At 38.6% G+C, this 19,663-nt stretch overlaps 1 protein-coding gene across 1 annotated transcript in view; it reads right to left on the bottom strand.

Annotated features, from left to right (window-relative positions):
- adgrl3.1 (adhesion G protein-coupled receptor L3.1) overlaps positions 1–19,663 on the bottom strand; it is a 168,895-nt gene that overhangs the window by 57,884 nt on the left and 91,348 nt on the right. Inside the window, exons 7-9 of the mRNA XM_088419286.1 lie at positions 18,499–19,287; positions 2,107–2,511; positions 1,605–1,708 (exon numbers count right to left, since the gene is read on the bottom strand). Of these exons, the coding sequence (XP_088275412.1) occupies positions 1,605–1,708; positions 2,107–2,511; positions 18,499–19,287 (1,298 nt within the window). The remainder of the gene's footprint in view (positions 1–1,604; positions 1,709–2,106; positions 2,512–18,498; positions 19,288–19,663) is intronic.

The raw sequence follows: 19,663 nt of genomic DNA, 5'->3' as shown, positions 1-19,663 counted from the left end.
CGTCTGCAAAAGCAAATTGTGCGAGTTAAGAAGGATAGCTGTGCTTCCGGTGAGACAGCTGATGATTGACACCAGTGGTTTCCAAATGGAGATACATGAAGACAATCCAGCGAGTAAGTGAAATTTTGCCAAGAGTTGTTTATTTTATTAATATAATCATTATTTTAATCAGCTAATCTAACATAATGCTTTTTAACCACATGACTTTACAATTACATTTCCTTCTCTCATTAAGATCAAATGAAATGAACATGGAGCAACTTATCGCTAAACTCCTTTTAAAAATGTTGTATGAGTTTATGCTATTTTACAGTAGATTAATTAAAAATTAAATATGATGCTATGCAATGTATGTTGTGGGTAATATACTGCTGAATAAAATATGCCTTGATAATCAGATACGTATGGCACGGCACTATAAGTAATTTTTTTTTTCTTCCAAAAATGCTTAGCACTGCTAAAAAATATTTCACAGGGTGAAAATTTGGAAAAAGGGTTGAGAACCACCGATTTAGACAATTAATAGTTAGAGAATGTTCAATGAAGCCGTCTTAAAGGTGTGAGATTGCAGATGACCCTCTAACATCTTACTTAACATTGTTTGTAGTCTGGTATCAAAACAAGTTCATTTCTTTCTTTCTTTCTTTTTTTTTTCAATGGACAGCATCCATTGGCGTATAAATGTGGTTGTGAATGGGTGAATGTGAGTCTTTGTAAAGCGTTATGAACACCTTATTGTGTAGAAAGCGCTATACTTGTATAAATGCATGATTTAGCATTTATAATCAGGTGCGCCTTATGTATGGATTTTGGATTAAAGTTGAATAAAGTTTGACTTTGCTGTAAATGTTCATTTCCCTTAAATGTGCAACAATGCACATTATAGCCTGGTGTGCTTTAGAGACCAAAACATACAATAATACGATGAGGGATTGCATAGATGATGGCATCTCTCTTGATATCATGAATAATGTTACTTAAACTCCAAATGTATGTCCAATTTGAAATACATATTTTAGTTGTTAATATACTTCAAGCTAAAAAGATTGCATTTACAGGTTGTACTGCCTCCCTTTTTCTACCGTAGAGGAAACTGGTTGACACAATATTATCACAACAGTGTCTCATCTACATGGAAATACAATTTAGTTGCTGTGGACAAAATTAGCATAAAATCAGAGCACCTTGATTGGATACACCCTTGCTGCAAATGTCTAATGTTTGATGTTCATAGCCTACTGAGAAAGTCAGTGATCGGACTCGGAAAAGTAATATCTTACCTTTCCGAACAACGTTTGTTCATTGTGTTAAGCCGCTAGCAATTTTTGTCTCACAGTATTCTCACTATATTGGCATCTATAAGGGCAAACCATCAACACAAATGGTGTCCTTCCTGCACAACCTGAAGATATCTGTACTCCCCAGCAGCTATTTGCAATCTCTTCAGTTTCAAGCACTAGTTGGTAGCTTGACAAACGGAGATGGATACATGCGGGATAAATCACTCCCTGTGGTCATTGTATCTCCATGCGTGAGAAATGATGCTTTGGGAAACTATCATGCCACACATCCACACAAGGGCGAGCTGAAACATCCACACTTACTTTCTGCATGATGTGGTTGACCCAAGGAGACGTGCAGTTGCTGAGGTCAGGGCCTTGAGGATCCCAGTAGCCCAAATGGGCCACGCACATGTATGTAGCCACGCCTGCAAGAGCAGCAAAACTAATAAGGTAAGACAGCGCTGACATTCACCGAAAGACTTGAACACTTGTGGTGCCCGCAGGGGAGCGTGAGGGAGGTCTTTGTCATGTAAGCAAATGAACATGAACAATGTATCCCATGGTGGTACACTACACGTGTACTGTGATGAATGGACCTACAGTAGAAAACATTGACTCTTCACTTTTGAGATATGTTCATCGACTGCTAAAACTCTTAGCCTTAACCGCTGAGAGGAGTTACACTACTACAGCTTCATTTGCTCCATTTGAACTGTCTCCCAAAACTGCATAAATCCTCATAAATGAAAACAGTCTTAATTAGTAGAGGGCAGTTTGAAAATCACGAATTCTCATAGTGACATCTTGCACCGGTGCTCCTTACCGAGCGTCCCGACTGGGCACGGCTGCTTGGCGAGTTGGCCTTGCTGGGTGCGGGGCCACGAAATATCAGCAGTTACTCTAGGACTACAAAAGTCCTGGGGAGGCAAAGCTGGGGGTTGGGGAACTGCTGGGGGCATCTGCACAGGTGGGTAACGGTCCCCGGCTTTGCGGTTGGTGTCTGGGATCTGATTGGTGTCGGAGGGCGAACCGCCGGCCGGATTCATGACGGGCTGGCGTACTGTTGTGGTGGTTCGGTAACGCTGTCCCGGTGAGGTCGTGAGCAACGGACGTGGGGTGGTGTAGTATGGAGGGGAGCGGGTGGTGGTAGAACGGCCGGTTGAGGATGAAGAGCTCCCTCCGGCAGCACCCCCTCCTCTGTTTGGAGGGATTATGGGTGGGCGGAAGTCTGCAACAGAAAGGCAAAGGTTAAGTACATAGAACTGAGACTACAGTTCACCCATACTGATCAGATCACCGCACGATCGGCGAGTCATTTAATGATATACGTACAGGAACATGAACATGTTTCAGTACTTGTCAATACAATGTCTTATTCTTATTTTGTTCTAAGGGTGGTAATTAAAGTAAAAAACACTACTAAGTGTTACTATACTGTACACTCTAAAAATAACTTAGCTAAAAATAATTCAATTAAGCATCAAAGAAGGACCAAACTAAAATTTTGGTAAATGTGGCCCAATTTTCCAAGTTGTTTTGCACACAATCATTTTATATAAGGGAATATCATTTGTTTATATCACAACCAAGAAAGTTGGGTCAAATTGACTCAAATATTGGCTTGGCTCTTTTTCACCCGTAATTGGGTCTTTTTTCAACCAAATATTTTAAGAATACTGTGTGGTATTTCAGATACAAACGGCACACTAAGATGGTATAGTATAGTATAGTATAGTATAGTATAGTATAGTATAGTATAGTATAGTATAGTATAGTAAATACAGTATTATTATTCACACTGGGTTCAGGAACAAATAAAGAATGGATGAGATGGCAGGAGTGAAAAGAATGGGACAAATGTTTGATGCGCAGCATCTTGGAAAAGTGCACATAGTATTGCAGCTTGTCTCATCCTATCTCAAAATGTGCTGCTGCAGCTCTGTGTGGTGCAAATCAATATTGCATTACAGAGTGTTAGATAAAGGGAAATATTTACACATTGCCTTCATAGAGGCCGAGGCAGAGCCCGACCTCACATCTTTAATTAAAAATGGTTTCAGACAAAACCTTGAGTGAGAACTGGGAGAGTATCTTTGTAATTTTTTTTTCCAGCTTTATTATGGATCTGTAAAATTACAGATCAAACAATTGGGAAAAATGTGTTGTAACAATTATGAGGAATTAATGGTTGAATAATCCATAAATTACCAGAAAAAAAAACTTTGGACAAACTTTTGACTGGTGCATTCCTTGGCTGCAACCAACAAAGGGGATCTTTACCCAAACACAACTCATATACAGTATATTTGATGTGTTTCCACAAAACAAGGCTTATATTACCGAGAATGAAAATCAAGATATCAATATATTCAATATATTCTAATTGTAGTTTACCTAAAAAAAAAATGTATACTACATGGCAGTAGCTCAAAAACTCACACAATTACAGCAGTTTGAATGTTGCCAAGCAGAAATCCCTCGTTTTAAGAAAAACACATTCAAAGTTTTGGAACATTCATCTTTCAAATGTCAGCAACCAGTACCTTAGCAAGTACATATTGAGCCGAAACTTTCAGGTCGTGCTGAATTCGAGTTTAAGAGTAAATTCCAATACTGGGTAAGCACATCATCTGAGATTTGAACCCTTTAAAATATGAACAAGTTCAACAGCTCAACAGATGAAATTGGGAAAAACGGCCTCAACCCCAAAACAACTAGGCTTACTTTTAATTCCTGAGGCTTCATCTGCTAAGATTTGGTTGTTTTTATTTTGCTACGTCTGTATGTGGATTTTAATGTCAAACTATTGCAACAGGAAATTTCATGTAAGACTTTTGAGTCACTTAAAGCATGATTTGCCATAGATCCCTTATGGTGACCAGAAAGTTTTATTGTGGATATTATCTCTGCATTTGGCCACATAAAGAAAAAAAAGAAAAAGAACAACCTTTGATTTTTTTGGGTCAACACTGTATTTTTGTGTTTTCTTTTCTTTTTTTTTCCCAATGCGAGTCACACATTAGTATTAAAGAACTTAAAAGTCTCAAATGTGCTGCTTGCATTCTGGAATTGCAGTAAAACACACAGCCATCTTTTCACCCAAAGGTTTGATATTTCAGTCCTCATAATTCTGCTTTGCGATTCATCCTATATATGCGATAAGAGAAAGGAATATGTCCCAGACTGATGATCCCAGGCTTTCGATCGAAACATTGCCATGAAACCTAAAAATCTATATACCACAAAAGAAAATACTGAAAAACAATGTAAGTATGTAGGGTTCCAGTTGCCCAAACTCGATTACAATAAGGACCTGGCAGCAAGGAGCGGGCAACTGTTGAGTTTCCAAGCAGACCACTGCTATTGATTAAGCAATCATTAATGTCACTGAATTTCCCCACAAGTTGATCCAGGAACTTTAGTCAAATGGCCATCCTTTGGTTTTACCACAAAAACATAACAAAACCAATGAAACAGACACACACATACACACCCCTCTCCCCTGGTGCCTTTGTATGGGATTGCTTGTCATGTTTACTGTTGTAATGAGAGTCAGCTAAATGAGTTTTTTTTTCCAAAGAAATCTGTATACGGTCATCATGTCACCTTATTTCAACGGCAACGCTTGTTACCATTGATTTAATGATATTTGCACAGTCCTTTGGGTGTGAATAAACGAGTCAGTGAAATGAGAAGCAGGTCTTTGTGGGTGTTTGCAATGAGGGGGTGTCTATATTATTCAGTGTGACCAGAAGTTGACCCTTCTTGCTGACTTTAATGAAAACCACCTTCCTTCTGTGCTTCCGTTCGCCCGCCTGCTTGACTGACAGCCGCGAAACATCCCACCGTACATTCTGTACATTCGTTCTCTTTCCATAGTCCAGTCCATAGTCTTCAAATGGAGTGTTTTCTCAGCCTAAACAGAGTTGCTCCCTGTTCCTGAATTCTTGCTGGCCCTGCCTTATGCATTTTCCACGGAACATTGCCATCAATCATGTGTGTCAGCAGTGGCCTAGGGACGAGCTGTCAATCTGTGTGTGTGTGTGTCTTCACTCTTGACAAAAAAAAAAAAAAAAAGTGTGTGTGTGTGTGTGTGTGTGTGTGTGTGTGGGATGCGCGATTAGGAGCCCTGCCACAACAGTAATGGTGTGAGTGCACTTGTGTGTGTGTGTCTGAGGATGATGTCTGCTGTCATTTGAGTACAAGGCTGAAAACAGGGCTGGCAGCTAGGGGTGAGGCAACATAAAAGGCTGCAAGCATCATAGGCAAGGGGCCACAGCATCTCTGTCTTTTCTTTTCCTCTGCTGCTCTCTTGACATTTTCCACCTGACATTTTCTGACTTGATTGCTCACTCGCAACTTTTTTTTTCTCACACTTTTATTCTCTCTATTCCAACTTCCATTTGTCAAAACACTTTTTGGGTCACATTTGTTCCTTTTCCACATCTTTTTTCGGACGATAACATACCTTGTAAATGCCCTGAAATAATCGTGACCGTCATTCAAGCTGCTTTTAAAGAAATTGTTGGGAAGTATGGGAATATGACATAACAGCTGCATGAAGGTCTTATTAAAGGGAAAAAAAGGGGGGAGAATGGGTTCTATTCGCTGGGACTGCCATGTCTTGCACTTAAGCCTTAACTACATGTCATGACGCTGACTAAAAGAAAAAATGTTCTCTGTAGACTCTCAGCTTTGTCAATAATGTTATCCAGGCTGCTAGCTTGCATTGCTCTGTGTGGCACTTTACTCAGAAAGTATCAAGATGACATTTTTATTCTATCTCTACAAGAGCTGCATCCAGGACTGGTCATGTAATCGAAATGTAATTGTCATTTCGACTCGTCATGATCAAAATGCCGAACGGCAGATTTGTTGCATTTTAAAAGTACTCTAAATGCACTGTGTTGCCTGTGTAACAAGCGTGTGTGATTTATGTAATTCTCCCCTACCTCAGCGTGCTTCAAGATGCTTGATGAAACTGCATTTGGAGTTTACTTAAAACTAAAAACAACGAAAAGAATCACAGAACATTCTATAGTTAAATACACAACATGGGGAAATGCTGACTTCATGTCTGAGGACCCAGAAAGCTGAGTTCAACAAATCTGGGCGGGAGATGACCACTCGATTCTGTACTATTCATATATTTCTACGTATATAAATGAGGTTTATGTTGAAATCGATTTTAATGCAATGCATATTCCTCCTTATTAAAAATAGGGAAATATTAAAATAAATGAAAATAAACAGAACATTTGTTTTAAAATAATAAAAATTTTCACACAAAACACAACTATATTATTTCATATAGAATACTTAAAAGCACATAAAAACCATGCGTATAGATAGAGCTCATCTAAACTTTCATCTACTACCCATTTTATTTTAATGTCATACCGGCACACATTTTTATACCATATGGAATAAAATATGATACCCAGAGTCACAGGTTAGCTCAGCAAGTCCCAAAAATTGTGAAAGAAAAAAATAAAACAAAAACACGAAACAAAGATAAAAGGTAGGTGCTTAGTCATAGTTTAAACCAGGACAAAGATGCACTGCACCAAAAGTGTCAGTGCGAGAAAATGGAAAAAAAAATGCAAGAGGCTTCATTTGTGCATGATATTTAAAAAGTTATTTTGTATTTGATGAAAAGAATAGCATGTTTAAAGCATAAAACGTGTCATTAGTGTAGCAAAGAATTGGCACAATACACTGAAGGTAGTTTGAGATGTTCAGCTTCGGTAGTTGATTAAAATCAATGACTAGTGTTTTGTTAATTGTGGTTTCAATATAAATAAAAGTGATTATTATGCATATTTTTTTCCATATTCACCCAGCGATAACTGTAGCAACTATTATTCAAAATTAACCTTTTTAACTTGTCTCAAGCTTAACAATATGTAATAAATTCCAGATAAAAACAGCAGTATCAATATCACACTGACATAAGCTTATAAAGGATGAATCGCATTTACAGTACGTCATTGCCATATGGGTCGCAAACTGCCTACATTCGGGAGTTACACAAGTTACCACTAGCGTCAGTGCTAAAATAATGGAAACACATATGCATACACAATCTACGTTGAAATGGTCAAATAATTGTGTATTCTACTTTACAGACATAGGGGTCAGTACTCCATACAAAAAAAAAAAGTAAATAAATAAATCTTCATATCACATAGATCAGAAGTTCTTCACATGCCTGGCAAAAATGAAATTAATTAAAATTTAACAGATTCTGACAGCTGAGTATAATGATGTGATAGGATCAGAACCTTCAGATGGGCTTCTAATTATTTTTGATGAGATTGTTTTTATCCACTATTATGCTGCAGAAAACTCTTTCAAGGAAAGTTCAAAGCTCTGCAACAATGTTCATATATCGCCTGGGGCTATTTGTTCCAGGATGACAATACTAAACTTCCTTCGACGGAAATCATAGGCAAGACTTAATTGCACCAGGAGATAAAACAACCACAAAATATCATGAACATCACCACATATTCAAAATCATAACTTATTTTTAAGTCACTAATTCATTTATCAGCGACATTGGCTCTCTATATGTAACCTATCACTGAGAAACAGTGGACAACAACAGTTGCAAAAACCACGGTTGTCCCCATGGCGCAAAACTGTCCAGATCCTGTGTCAGCGCCTTGATCAATTAAACTGACAGAAAATCAAATACACTTGTTTTTAGTTGTGAGAGGACCCAAGCATGCAAACTACATATCGAAAGCCCCTCTGCCGGGTTCTAAGAGACATTAATGTTAGGCATACACTGAAGTAGGGCCACTAAGATTAGACGACTGGTCACGACCGACAATCAAAAACGTTGACAATTAACCTAAATGTAACATTGCTTATTTTGCTTTGGTGGGAGATTACTAACTTTTATTAATATTTGTCAATCGTAAAACATAGATCATTAAATATGATTATTGGAACTGATACAGTATTTGGTAATATAATAAATAATACCACACTGCATACAATAACCAACACTAGAAGCAACTTCTGGAGAAACTGCATGTGAAGGCTTAATGTCAAATAAAAAATTAGATGATTAGAATTAGATAGAATCATATTAAAACATGCAGAATTGGACGGAGATGGATAGATATTAAACATTGTCAAGTGATGACAATTTGTTGCTTTTATTTAGAAATTGAGTGAAACCAATTTAATAGGTTTGGTAGGTATGTTGGAATGGTTTGAATCTGTCAAAAAGTGTGGAAATTAGAAAATAAAATGTTGAGATAAAGGTTACTATGGGAATACATTGAATTATTCAAAACTGTGGAAATGAAAGAGGAAATCAAAACGCTCAACTTTTATTTTTTTTTTTTTAATGTTTTAATTTGGAAATAAATTGTGGTAGGGATGAGTTGAAGAGTTCAAAGTTGTAGGTTGGAATTGGCCAGAAAGTTAAAGTAATTTGATCTGGAATGTTGACGATATCATGGGTTATAAATGATATCGGATTTTGTGATTATAAAATGTTGGATATTTGGAAAGGTGTGAATTGATTGGAGTAAAAAAGAACAATCCAGACAGTGTGAATTTTTGGAATGTGATGATGTTGGAAAGTTGAGACTCATTTAAGAAATGTAGAAGTACTTGAAAGGCATGAAGCAGTGAAATAAGAAAACCTAGATGGATGATAGATAATAGTGCATGTATGAATAGATGATAGATAAAAGGGTATGTATGTATGTATGTATGTATGTATGTATGTATGTATGTATGTATGTATGTATGGATGTATGTATGTATGTATGTATGTATGTATGTATGTATGTATGTATGTATGGATGGATGGATGGATGGATGGATGGATGGATGGATGTATGGATGTATGGATGGATAGATAGATAGATAGATCTAACAGTAAAACATGTTGCACAGCATAACAAACACAGCAAACAAGTGGTTGAGTTTGCAACGGTAGACTGACCCCGAGTGGGGCTCAAAGTCGGCAAAAGAAAACTTGCCATCCTCCAACATGTTGACAGACACGATGTTGGAGAGAGTGTCTGTTTGTGCAGTGACGTTTCTCCATGCGGCCATAAAACTGCTTATATATGCCCGCATGCACTCTGTACCCTCAAGTACTCTTGTTGACTTCTCACTCAATAAACAAAGGAACAGTAAATCGTCAACACCAAAACGCTGAAGGGGTGGAAGAAAGAGCAAGAGGAGACAAACAAGCCTGGCAGGATTCCCGTACGGTCAGAAAAAGTCAGTCACAAAGACAGGAAGAGAGTAAAAAAGGGGCACTTTAAGGAAGTGGTGGTATGGGCTTTACAATACGGAGCATCCTTAAACGGACCTGCCTGATTGGACTCTCTCTCTTCTCTCTCTAACTCTCTCTCTCTCTCTCTCTTTCTCTCTCACACAGACACGCGCACACACACTACTTGAGTGGGGAGGGACATTTCCAAGGCAAAACCATAATGTAACTGGAGGACACAAAGCATTCGAAGCTGCATGGTAGCACAAACATTGGACAGGGCTGCATACTGCGATAACACACTGCTCCTATGGCTGGCACACACACGCGGGCACACACACACGTACACAGCTTGTGGCGAGTGGCTTCAGCTTGCTGATAAGACAGAATAGAGCACTTCAAAGCAGCGATATTTTAGCGATAGAAAGCCACCTCAGCTAATAAAGCCTCCATCCAAATGGCTGGCAGGTCTTGACAAGTTCAACCGCTAATTTTGAATGCACGTTTATTTCATTAATTTGGTTTTTCTTTACAAACACATCCAAATCATACTCGATTTTCTCTTACGTAAGCATGGCATGCTGAGGTCAAGTGTGGTTTTAGGCCCACTGCTTGATCAAAGCAAAAGGCTTATGGGACAAAACATTTTAATTTGTTGTCATATTGGTGACTAATAGCTGTACTCAACTTAAAAAGGAAAGGAACTCTGCAGTATGGTAGATAGTGTTTAAAAATTAAAAAATGAGCTTAAGTAGTTTTCATTGCGTGTTTTTAAAAGTGTTCCTAGCTTATATTTCAAAGTATACTTATTTAGCTATTTTCAGCAATAACAAATTGATATGTTGGCTATGATCAATTTTATAACACATTTGTTTTTCATGTACATTTACCAGAATATATAAAAAAAAACACATTTTACCGCCTGCTGTCAACGAAAGATGACAGAGTTCAAGAGTCAGGTAATGATCATGTGATGTTTGTAAAATGATGTGTCTTTGGTTTTAATCTGAACCCTGCGTATTTGTGATGTCATTTACACTCAAAAGCAAGTGACGGAATGTGTATTTAAACATTTTAAAAGGACATGAAAAATAATTTGATTAGCAAATGAATTATTCACTAAATGTTAATTGCCTATTGCTGAAAATGGCTAAATAAGTGAAGTATCTCTTAAGTCGCCGGCTTGTTGCATGAGACTGTTTCATTACTGCTGTTTTATTTGAGGAAAACCTTAATACAAATGAGAAATCACATATGGCTACAGACATGTGCACATATTTTATGGGTTACATACACAGTCAGTCATTGAAGCTGCTGTGGAAGAAATGGATGTGAGAGTAAGAACAGCTTTATGGCTAACAAGCACTTTATTTGTACTAGTGCTGTACACCAGGTTTCTTCAGCACTTTCTGCAGAAGGTAACACCTGGTTCCTTCAATTGGTGACACCAACTTCCAAAAGGCATTTCAGCTCAATCATTTCCCAGCACATTTTTTTTTACAGTTTTTGCCCATGACTGATTTTCTAATTTGGGGAATTTTCACTGTCCTACTCAGCCTTTGTTTGTTGGTTGGACTCAAACTTTTGAATGATTTACGGTACTTCAATGGTGCAACGGTCAGTCAGGCGGGGTACACCCTGAACAAGTTGCTAGCTGTATGCTTGGCACACAAAGAAAAACAGCCATTTGCACTCACAAACACAACAAAAGACAAACACCCCACATAACCAGCCATGTTTGAAAACCCCGAGTGACCAAAACAGGGTTAGGGATAAAATGTGGATCATCTTTAAATCTACTCAGTTGCCTTTCATAATCGCCCTACTTGTAGATGTGTGTATTCACTTTTTTACAAAACTGTGGGTTCCCTTCCACCCCGGTGTTTTGGATATGCTAGTCTAATTTGGCAGCTGCCGCTTGGTAGATGGAGAAGCGGCGCGGGAGCCAAACACACGCAGACGGCCTGGCAGGGTCCTTTCAATCGATAAGGACACACCACAGGCAAAGAACAGGTGTTCCAGACTCTCTAAAGCGAAGTCTCTGGTGAGGAGGCTGCGTCGTAATCTGTTTAGCAGAGGAGAAGATGAGGGTGGGAATGAAAAAGCAGAGAGAAGCAATGTACGTAAGTGGAAGACATGAGGAGAGGAGAGTGAGTGTGGAAATAAAGCCCCTTAGGAGAGAAGTGAGAGCAGCAGTATTAAGGTGTAAGATTGTGATATCACACTTTGCAAGTTGGTAAAGTTTAGATTTAACAAGATTCACAAATGTTCTCATAATATGATTTATCACTTCCAAATGTACCCACCCCCCCATGCCTTTCAACACACACAATACTTTGGATGAAAAAGAAGTCAGCAGTAGCAGTTCAAGGACACACTCGCACACGCACGCACGCACGCAGAAAGTGGTGTGTGCTGAGGCCAAGAGTAATCAGTGATGTGGTGAAAGAGGGTTCTCCACTCCAGCCTTAAACCGGTGTTATTCTCTCCACTTAAGCTTGTTTCCAACATTTCCTGCCATGCTTATCCCTACCGGCTGATTGCAATCAGGAAGAAGAGGTGGAATGGAGGGGTTGATGGGAGGAGGGGAGGAAACGGCAGCAGGAGAGGAGGAAAGATGGGGAAGAGGGTGAACAGGAGAGGAGAGCAGAGGAGACAGGAGAGGGGACGAGGAGAGGACATGAGGGGAGTAAATAAATGGCGGAGGGTTAAGACAATAGCTACTCCATGCTTGACTTCCCGAGGAAATGGGACACTGTGATCCCAGCCATTAGGGGTTGAGAGGTCAACTTTTAAATTTCCGCTAACTGACAGAGTGGTGAGAAGGGCCAAGTCGAGTTCACCCCTGAATGGCCATCTATTAAACACAATGATATAACGCTGAAATTTGATTATTCTTTATGATTGAGAATGTCACTTTTGACACTTTGAACACTTATGCAGAAGGGAACGGTGCTAACTGAGTTTTTGTTTGTCACTTCAAGAGGTCACCCTTAGCATTGGCTTTGGCATGGCGGTGACGAAAAAAGGGCTATCGAACCTCACTAGTAAATGAAAGATTGGGAAAATAAAACAAAGCTCCTCCAGCTCCATTGTCATACATGCTTGTGTTATCTTAAATATCATTAATGGCTAAAGAAGCTGATAAAGAACACTTGGAGCAGGGAAAACATTGGCGCAAACATCAAAAACAAAACACTGACTATTAACGTCATTGGAATGTCTTTAAGCATGGGATAGCAGTGATGGGAAAATGAAGTTTCAAGATTCTTCATGAAGTAGTTGTTGCCTTTTTTTAAACTCCTCTAGTAGGCACTGTTTAAATTGAGTGTACAATCTTGAAAAGTGCATTTGAAATTTGCTGGTCTCAGTCATTTTTGGGAAAAAGTGAAACTGCAGTATCTCAGAAAGCTTTGAACGATTAAGTTGATATTTGGATGGTTGATTTTCCATGCTATTATATACTTATCCGAAAAAGTAGTGTTTGACTTGTGGGGTGAGCTGAGGTGGAATGACCCGATGCTTAATCTATATGCTCCAGAAATTTGGGCAACATTTAAACCGTCTACAACACATGCCGTAGACATTTAACCGATCAACCCCGTTGCCTTCCTTTTCAAGTTTATTTGCATTCTGCGCAATCAGCTTGTGTCACCTGAGCAGAAAGAGAGATGATGAGCAAAACACTGTAAAGCAGGATGCAGCAAACCACAGCTGGAAAAAGGATGCAGATGCAACATGAATTACGTTTGCGACTTTGTTGGGGAGAAAGAAGAAAAGGAAAAACTTTGCAAAGAGCAAGGCAAAGCAGACTGGATGTGTTAAATTATTCAAACGTTTCATCTGTGCCACGCTGCTTGCGTAGGCTAGGCCTCTACAATATGCATGTAAGAAGACATGATGAAACAAGTCCATAAACAGTCATGAGTTTGCATGAGAGTGTTTGGGAGCGGGAGAGATGGGCAGTGTTGAGAAGTGACTGACTGCGGACGTTCATACACATGGCCTGAACATTATATACGATCGAGAACTCTCCTTACGTGATCAGGAAAAGAGTCGGGAAGTGGAGAAAAAGGGGAGATTAAGCGGTGGATAAGGAGCAACGTGAGAGAAAAACAGAGCTTAGTAAAAGAAAGATATATGAATAAGGGAAGGGGAAATGTTGAGATTCCTGCCATTGTGAGTGTTTGTGTGCACGATGACGAGTGAGAGAACGGGGGACTCAACAGACAAAGATTAAACACAAACAGACGTGGGACAAAATAAAACGAGCCAGTTCACTTTCTTCTAAAGTGCCAAGAGAAAAAAAATATATATATGCATTTCAAACAGCCAAAATTTCCACTGTCTACTGCTTCAATCTGGTGCTTTACATGGGGGTATTTATATGTCACCGTTTGCTTAGCCTGAGAAGATTTCTTGCCTGTGATATTCAAAGTCTGATTCTTGAAGGAAATCTTATAGGAGATTTTTTTTTTTGACTGAGCTGCGCTGCTGTATCCGAGGTAAGCTGGCAGCATATTGATGAAACTTTTAAAGACTCTCTCTCTGTCGCTTTTTCTACCAGAAACAAAATACAACAAAGTGATAAAAGCACAACACAAAGACTTAGCAAAACAATTTGAAAGTTTTCTCCAAGCAAGAAGGAAAAAAGTCAAAAATTATGGAAGGTTGGTGATGCTGCGGATGCACTTCATTTGTTTGGTAGTCACTTATTCAAATTGTGTGGAATCAAGTGTTCATAATTGGGTGCTGAAGAGTACCCTATTTTTCAGACTATAAGCCACAACTTTTGTCTCATGATTTGAGCCCAGCGGCTTATAGTCCAGTGCAGCTTATCTGTACATCCGTTCATGGTGTCAGTTAATAGAACAACTATGAAATAGTAGAAAAGATGTGATTCAAAGGCTGTGCTCAAAGTGTTTTAAAAAAAAAAAGTCTAAAAAGTCTTGTATAAAACTTTGTGATGTGTTCGTTTGATATACAGTATACAGTATACAGTATATGATTGCATTTAAAAATCGATGGCAGTATATACAGTATTACTTATGTGCAATGTATTTATATGTTCACTAAAATAATCTATCAATTAAACAACGAGAGACAGAAGAACAGACTATCAAAGTTTTGATTCCGAGTTTGAACTGCTATTTAACAACATTTAAGTATTCTGTTGTTGAAAATATTCATCCGATGACATAAATGACATGATATCACGTATTATGTTTTCAAATTAATGTTATTCAAATACAGATATGTGGGAAAAAATTGGTCTCTTTTGATTTGTGTGGTTACAAGTCGACCCCCACTAATATGGGGGTTGACAATTAGGAAGGAAAACTCGACTCGTACTCGGAAAAATACAGTATGTTTCTTTGCAGGCAACCAAATAAATTCATGATAATCCCTCATTGGTGATGAGATCAAGCACCCTAGAATAAAAAAAAAACATATCTTGGTATTAAATGTTTTAGAAAATCTGTTTTGACGTAGATAATGGTGAAAAAAATTGAAGTCCGATCAGTCTAATTATTTTTCTATGCATTCTATGCAAGCGTAGCAGTTACTCATTTTATTGAATATCAACAATATTTTTAAAATAATTTAAAATAAATGTCATGTCTTGTTTGAATGATTAATGAGAATTTGACACTACTGAGACACTAACTGTGTTTGACTTTTGAGCAAGTCAAGGTGTTAGATTGCTTCATTAAAGAGTGTATATATTCATACCTTTAATGAACCAAACTAAAATTGTAACCTTCACTTCTCTAAAGTGCCTTTTGTCTCTTTTGTGATGGTGATGATTTAAAAAAATTGTTTTTGAACTAACTGCTCAACTGTATTAAAATATAAAAAAAGAATACATCCAAAAAACAACAACAACAAAAAAAAACTCCTTTTGTCACGGCCCCACTTTTTGTCTTGTTAGCTATTTCCAAGAAATCCATTTAAGGCAAGACAAAAGTATAGCCAAATCAGTAATTATTTAAAAACCTTTGGATGGCCTCATTTCATTTCTTTGGAAATTGATATTCTTAAATGGGATTCTGAAAATGCTGGTATCGGTCTTCGTAAAACTGTTCAGGACACAAACAGGACAAACTTCAGGAAACTGTTTCTTTCAATTTGCAGTTAATTTTGTAAGACATGGGAACATTAGCTTTTGTTTTTGCTTAACATTAAAATAAAGTTATGTGCAGTAAAGTTTAACATTTGTGATATTTTTGATCGTTTGGAGGATGTGATTTACTGTAGAAAATTGTAAGGAGCTATTCTTAAAAAAATATACATGAAAAAAACAACATTATGCTTATCTAAAAAGTTCGATATGCATTTGCCTTATGACATTTCAACAAAGTTGGAGTTTGTATTTACAAAGTTCATATGCTTGTTCATATGCTTGTTTTACTTTTTTTTTTTTTTACATCAATATAAAATTCAATATAAATCCACTCCAAATATCACTGAAGGACCTCTTTGATTATTAACAACGTGTAACACAAATGTTATTGGGCCTTCAAAAAGAGCGTTAGCGTATCTCATCTACTAACAATTGAACACAAAATTTTCTCTGTGCAAAATTCTCGACATCCCAATCTTTTTTCTCTCCCTCTTGTGGGGAATTTGACCACTCTAACTTTAAAAACTTTTAGACCGCTAACAGTCCAATGGTGGTCACTGACAGGTTTATGTTTTTATTTGACAACAAATATTCTTCTTTAAAAGAAATACTTCATCCTTTATTGCTTAATGTGTTTTGCGGTCACTTTTTATTTACATGGAGCATTTATTTTCAGCGTGGGTTGCTTTTCAAAGTGCCAAATAAATGAAGTTGTGTTGAATTGAGAGTTACGGCTCTAATGCAGCAATTTTGCAAGATCTCTATAAAAGAGGCTTACTTGTCACCCCATTTTCCCCACAATGAGAAAATCATGCAGTTGAGCTAGCTAATTTATTCCTTGTCTTCATTGAGCGATGGCATCCGGGGAGGCAGAGAGTAAAGCAGCGAGGCCGCATTGATTGTATGTATTTATCTCTCGCTGGTCAGCAGTCTGGCTTGTTGATGTGCATTGGAGGTCATTCTCCACATTGAATCCTCATTGATCTTCTCTTTAGAGCCTCCTGACACACTCGGAGCTCCATTATGACAGTGATCACACTCAAGTGTACACCGTTAAACATACATGCACAATCATGAATTGGATAGGAATAGGATAACTACATTACACACGTAATGCATACCATCGCACATTTTTACAGCACTGATCGGTATAAACCAAGTTTGATGCCGCTAGGCTCTGTAATTCGCTGTACTGCACCTTTTAACTGCATGCAAGAGCATGCGTTAATTCAGACTACATTTAATAAGACACACAGCCAGACTGTCTTGAAGACTCCATTGAAAGTCTTAAAATAAGATTACATTTGGAATAGTACTCATAGCCTCAGGCCTTCACACTTGTGTGCCCAAAGGAGACACGAGTTGGCTCAAAAATCATATTATTGTAGTGTATGAAGTGATCTCTCAACTTGACCCGGTACTCTCACAAAAACAACCATCATCCATTTAGGTTGTCCATCTATTTAGACAAGTAACATATTCATGCATAATTAAAACTAGATAGCTGCATGTTAATATTTGCCTTTTTTTTTGTTGTTTTTGTTGAATAAACTTTGAACCAATAGAGACTGAACGTCTTCCCACACCAGAGCCCAAAACAATGCATTATGCGTAGGTGGCTCATTGTCAGTTGTGTCTGGTAGCAAGAAGAAAACAAATACATAACACAAAATGAACAGCTGCTTTGCCGCGCAGAAATCTGCTCCAAAAAAACAAGCTTGAATAGAAATCAAAATTTGATGTACCAATATTGCACATTAGCTGTAACCTGAAAAACGCTATAATACGCCAGAAACCTGCGAGGAAGAATTCAAATCACAAGAACCATACATGTATTCCTCAACATGATGGTAAGTACTACGTTTTGTAAAAAATAACCATCACTCATTATCAGTTTATGCTATTTCATTCATTTTTCAACTGTATAAACTGCACAACAATTTTAGTTCAAAACTCATTCAATAAAAATGTTCACTTCAGGCTCCATTTGTTTTGCTATTGTTTAGTCTAACATTTGTGTGCTAAACGTCGTTATTGTTAGTGTGGGATTCCTGAAACTTAATGATTTTAATAAACTGTTAAGAGGTCATTCCTGAGAAAAATGTTCTGTAGCATATTGGATGTTCGTTCAACAAACAGTGGATCAGATCCAGGGACTCACGGGGACAAGTTAACTCATTTTTGCAAGCTCTGTGCCAATCCCGCAAATCGAGATGCATCCTGCTAATTGAAATGCATTTCCATTCATTACCCCCACAACACCCTCCACCACATGAAAAAAAAACAAAAAAGAGCGGTACAATATTCCATTATTCTATATAATATAAATTATATATGATCTTTTGATAGGCTCCACTATAATCAAGCATTTTTGAGATGCCTAGTTTCATGAGGCTTGTTTACCACACAAAGATTAGTAAATCATGCATAATTTCTTTCAACTTGCCTTTTGATTAGCATCAAAGAAGGCAGCAGCATCCAACTTGAAAAGTATTCACAGGTTTTTCTTTAATCAGTAAAAATGCAGATACCACGAGTAGCATGGTGGGGGGGACTCAAAATTGAGAATGCAAGCACAGATGGCGATTTTTTTTCTATCCTCTTTATGGTATTTTTCAGAATTTAGTTATTGGCACAAGATGAGCGAGTGTGAGCATCCCTTATGTGACTACAGAAAAAGGAATTGGCAAGAAATTATTAGAGGCATTACAAAAATGGGAAGGTGGTGCTAATGTGTGGAGAACAAAAAAACAGCCATCCCAACGACTTATTTCTCTTATCACATGCATCGTAGTACAAATCTGAAAGCTCTGAGGGGAAAAGAGGGAAGTGGATTTGGAACTCACCGTTGTTGCCAAAGTCGAGTGAGTACTTGACCACGTGGTAGTTATTCCACACGTAGAGGAGGTTGTCTCTCGGGTTGTAATCCACCGCGGCGATGTACTGATACGAATTGGGGAAAGGTATGTTCACGCTTGTCTCCTTGCTCTTGTCCGTGTTGTACATGTAGTCAATCTTGTTCCCCGTTCCTTCGTTGTCATCGTCTTCATAGACAGTCTTGACAACATACAGGACCCCGCAGATCATGAAGGCATTGGAAGCGGAGCGTTTGTCGTAGCTGGTGTCCCAGGAGCCTTCGATGCGTAGGGTGTAAGGGTTTAACTGACTCACCACGACACGCCCGTTGTTCTGCTCGGTCGCGTAGATCACCCAGAGCCCGTTCTCATCCACCGCCAGGTCGATGTCCGACTTACCCCCCCAGCGGTAAGGGGAGGTGTCGTGATAGTTAGCATTGGCAATGATGGCCTCACCGCTTTTGATGCGTGTGCGGAGGTCAAACTTGACAATGTTCCGCGTGCGCTCTTTGTTGAAGAACAGCGCGCCGTCATAAACGACAAAGCCGGTGCCGTCCACACGATGCGGCAGTTTGTACGTCGTGGTTGGCCGGCCTGCAATGAAGTCTTCCTTGGATGAGTACTCAGTCAATGTGTCTGTGCGGTATGGTGTCCAGGGCATATAGTAAATCTTGTCTGAGGCTTGCAGTGGGTCCTTGCACCAGGCGCCAGATTGGTGGTCTGACTCAAAGAGATGCTCGCTTTGGTACACTCCTCGCAGAATCCCGGGGCAGAGAAACACTAAAGGATGAATAACACCATATTTACATGAGGCGCTTTTTTTATGGAAGCATAAAATGTGAAATGTCAACGAGCCTGGCTTTTTCCTGACAAGTACATTAATTTTACATTGTTTCATGTTGGCTGGGCTTGTGTTGCGATGAGCCACAGTGATTGCAGAGAACAGCAACAGATAATACCAACATATTGTGGCTGAGACAAAATGGGCACATTTGCCCACCCCCTCTTACTCGGAGTCCCACTTTCCCTCCCATCCCAGCTCCTCATTAGTCGCACGGCTCTTTCTTCCTGCCTTTCTCTTTCTGTCAAGTTATTTTCCCCTGCTGTTCCTGCAGTTGCTACAACAATTAATTTCCCCGCTCCGTGTTTGGTATTC

Source organism: Hippichthys cyanospilos, chromosome 7, assembly GCF_059441005.1.
Source record: "Hippichthys cyanospilos isolate Australia breed blue-spotted pipefish chromosome 7, RoL_Hcya_1.0, whole genome shotgun sequence".
Taxonomy (NCBI): domain Eukaryota; kingdom Metazoa; phylum Chordata; class Actinopteri; order Syngnathiformes; family Syngnathidae; genus Hippichthys; species Hippichthys cyanospilos.
The sequence above is the reverse complement of the archived record's forward strand: the minus strand, read 5'-3'. Positions and strand labels throughout refer to the sequence as shown.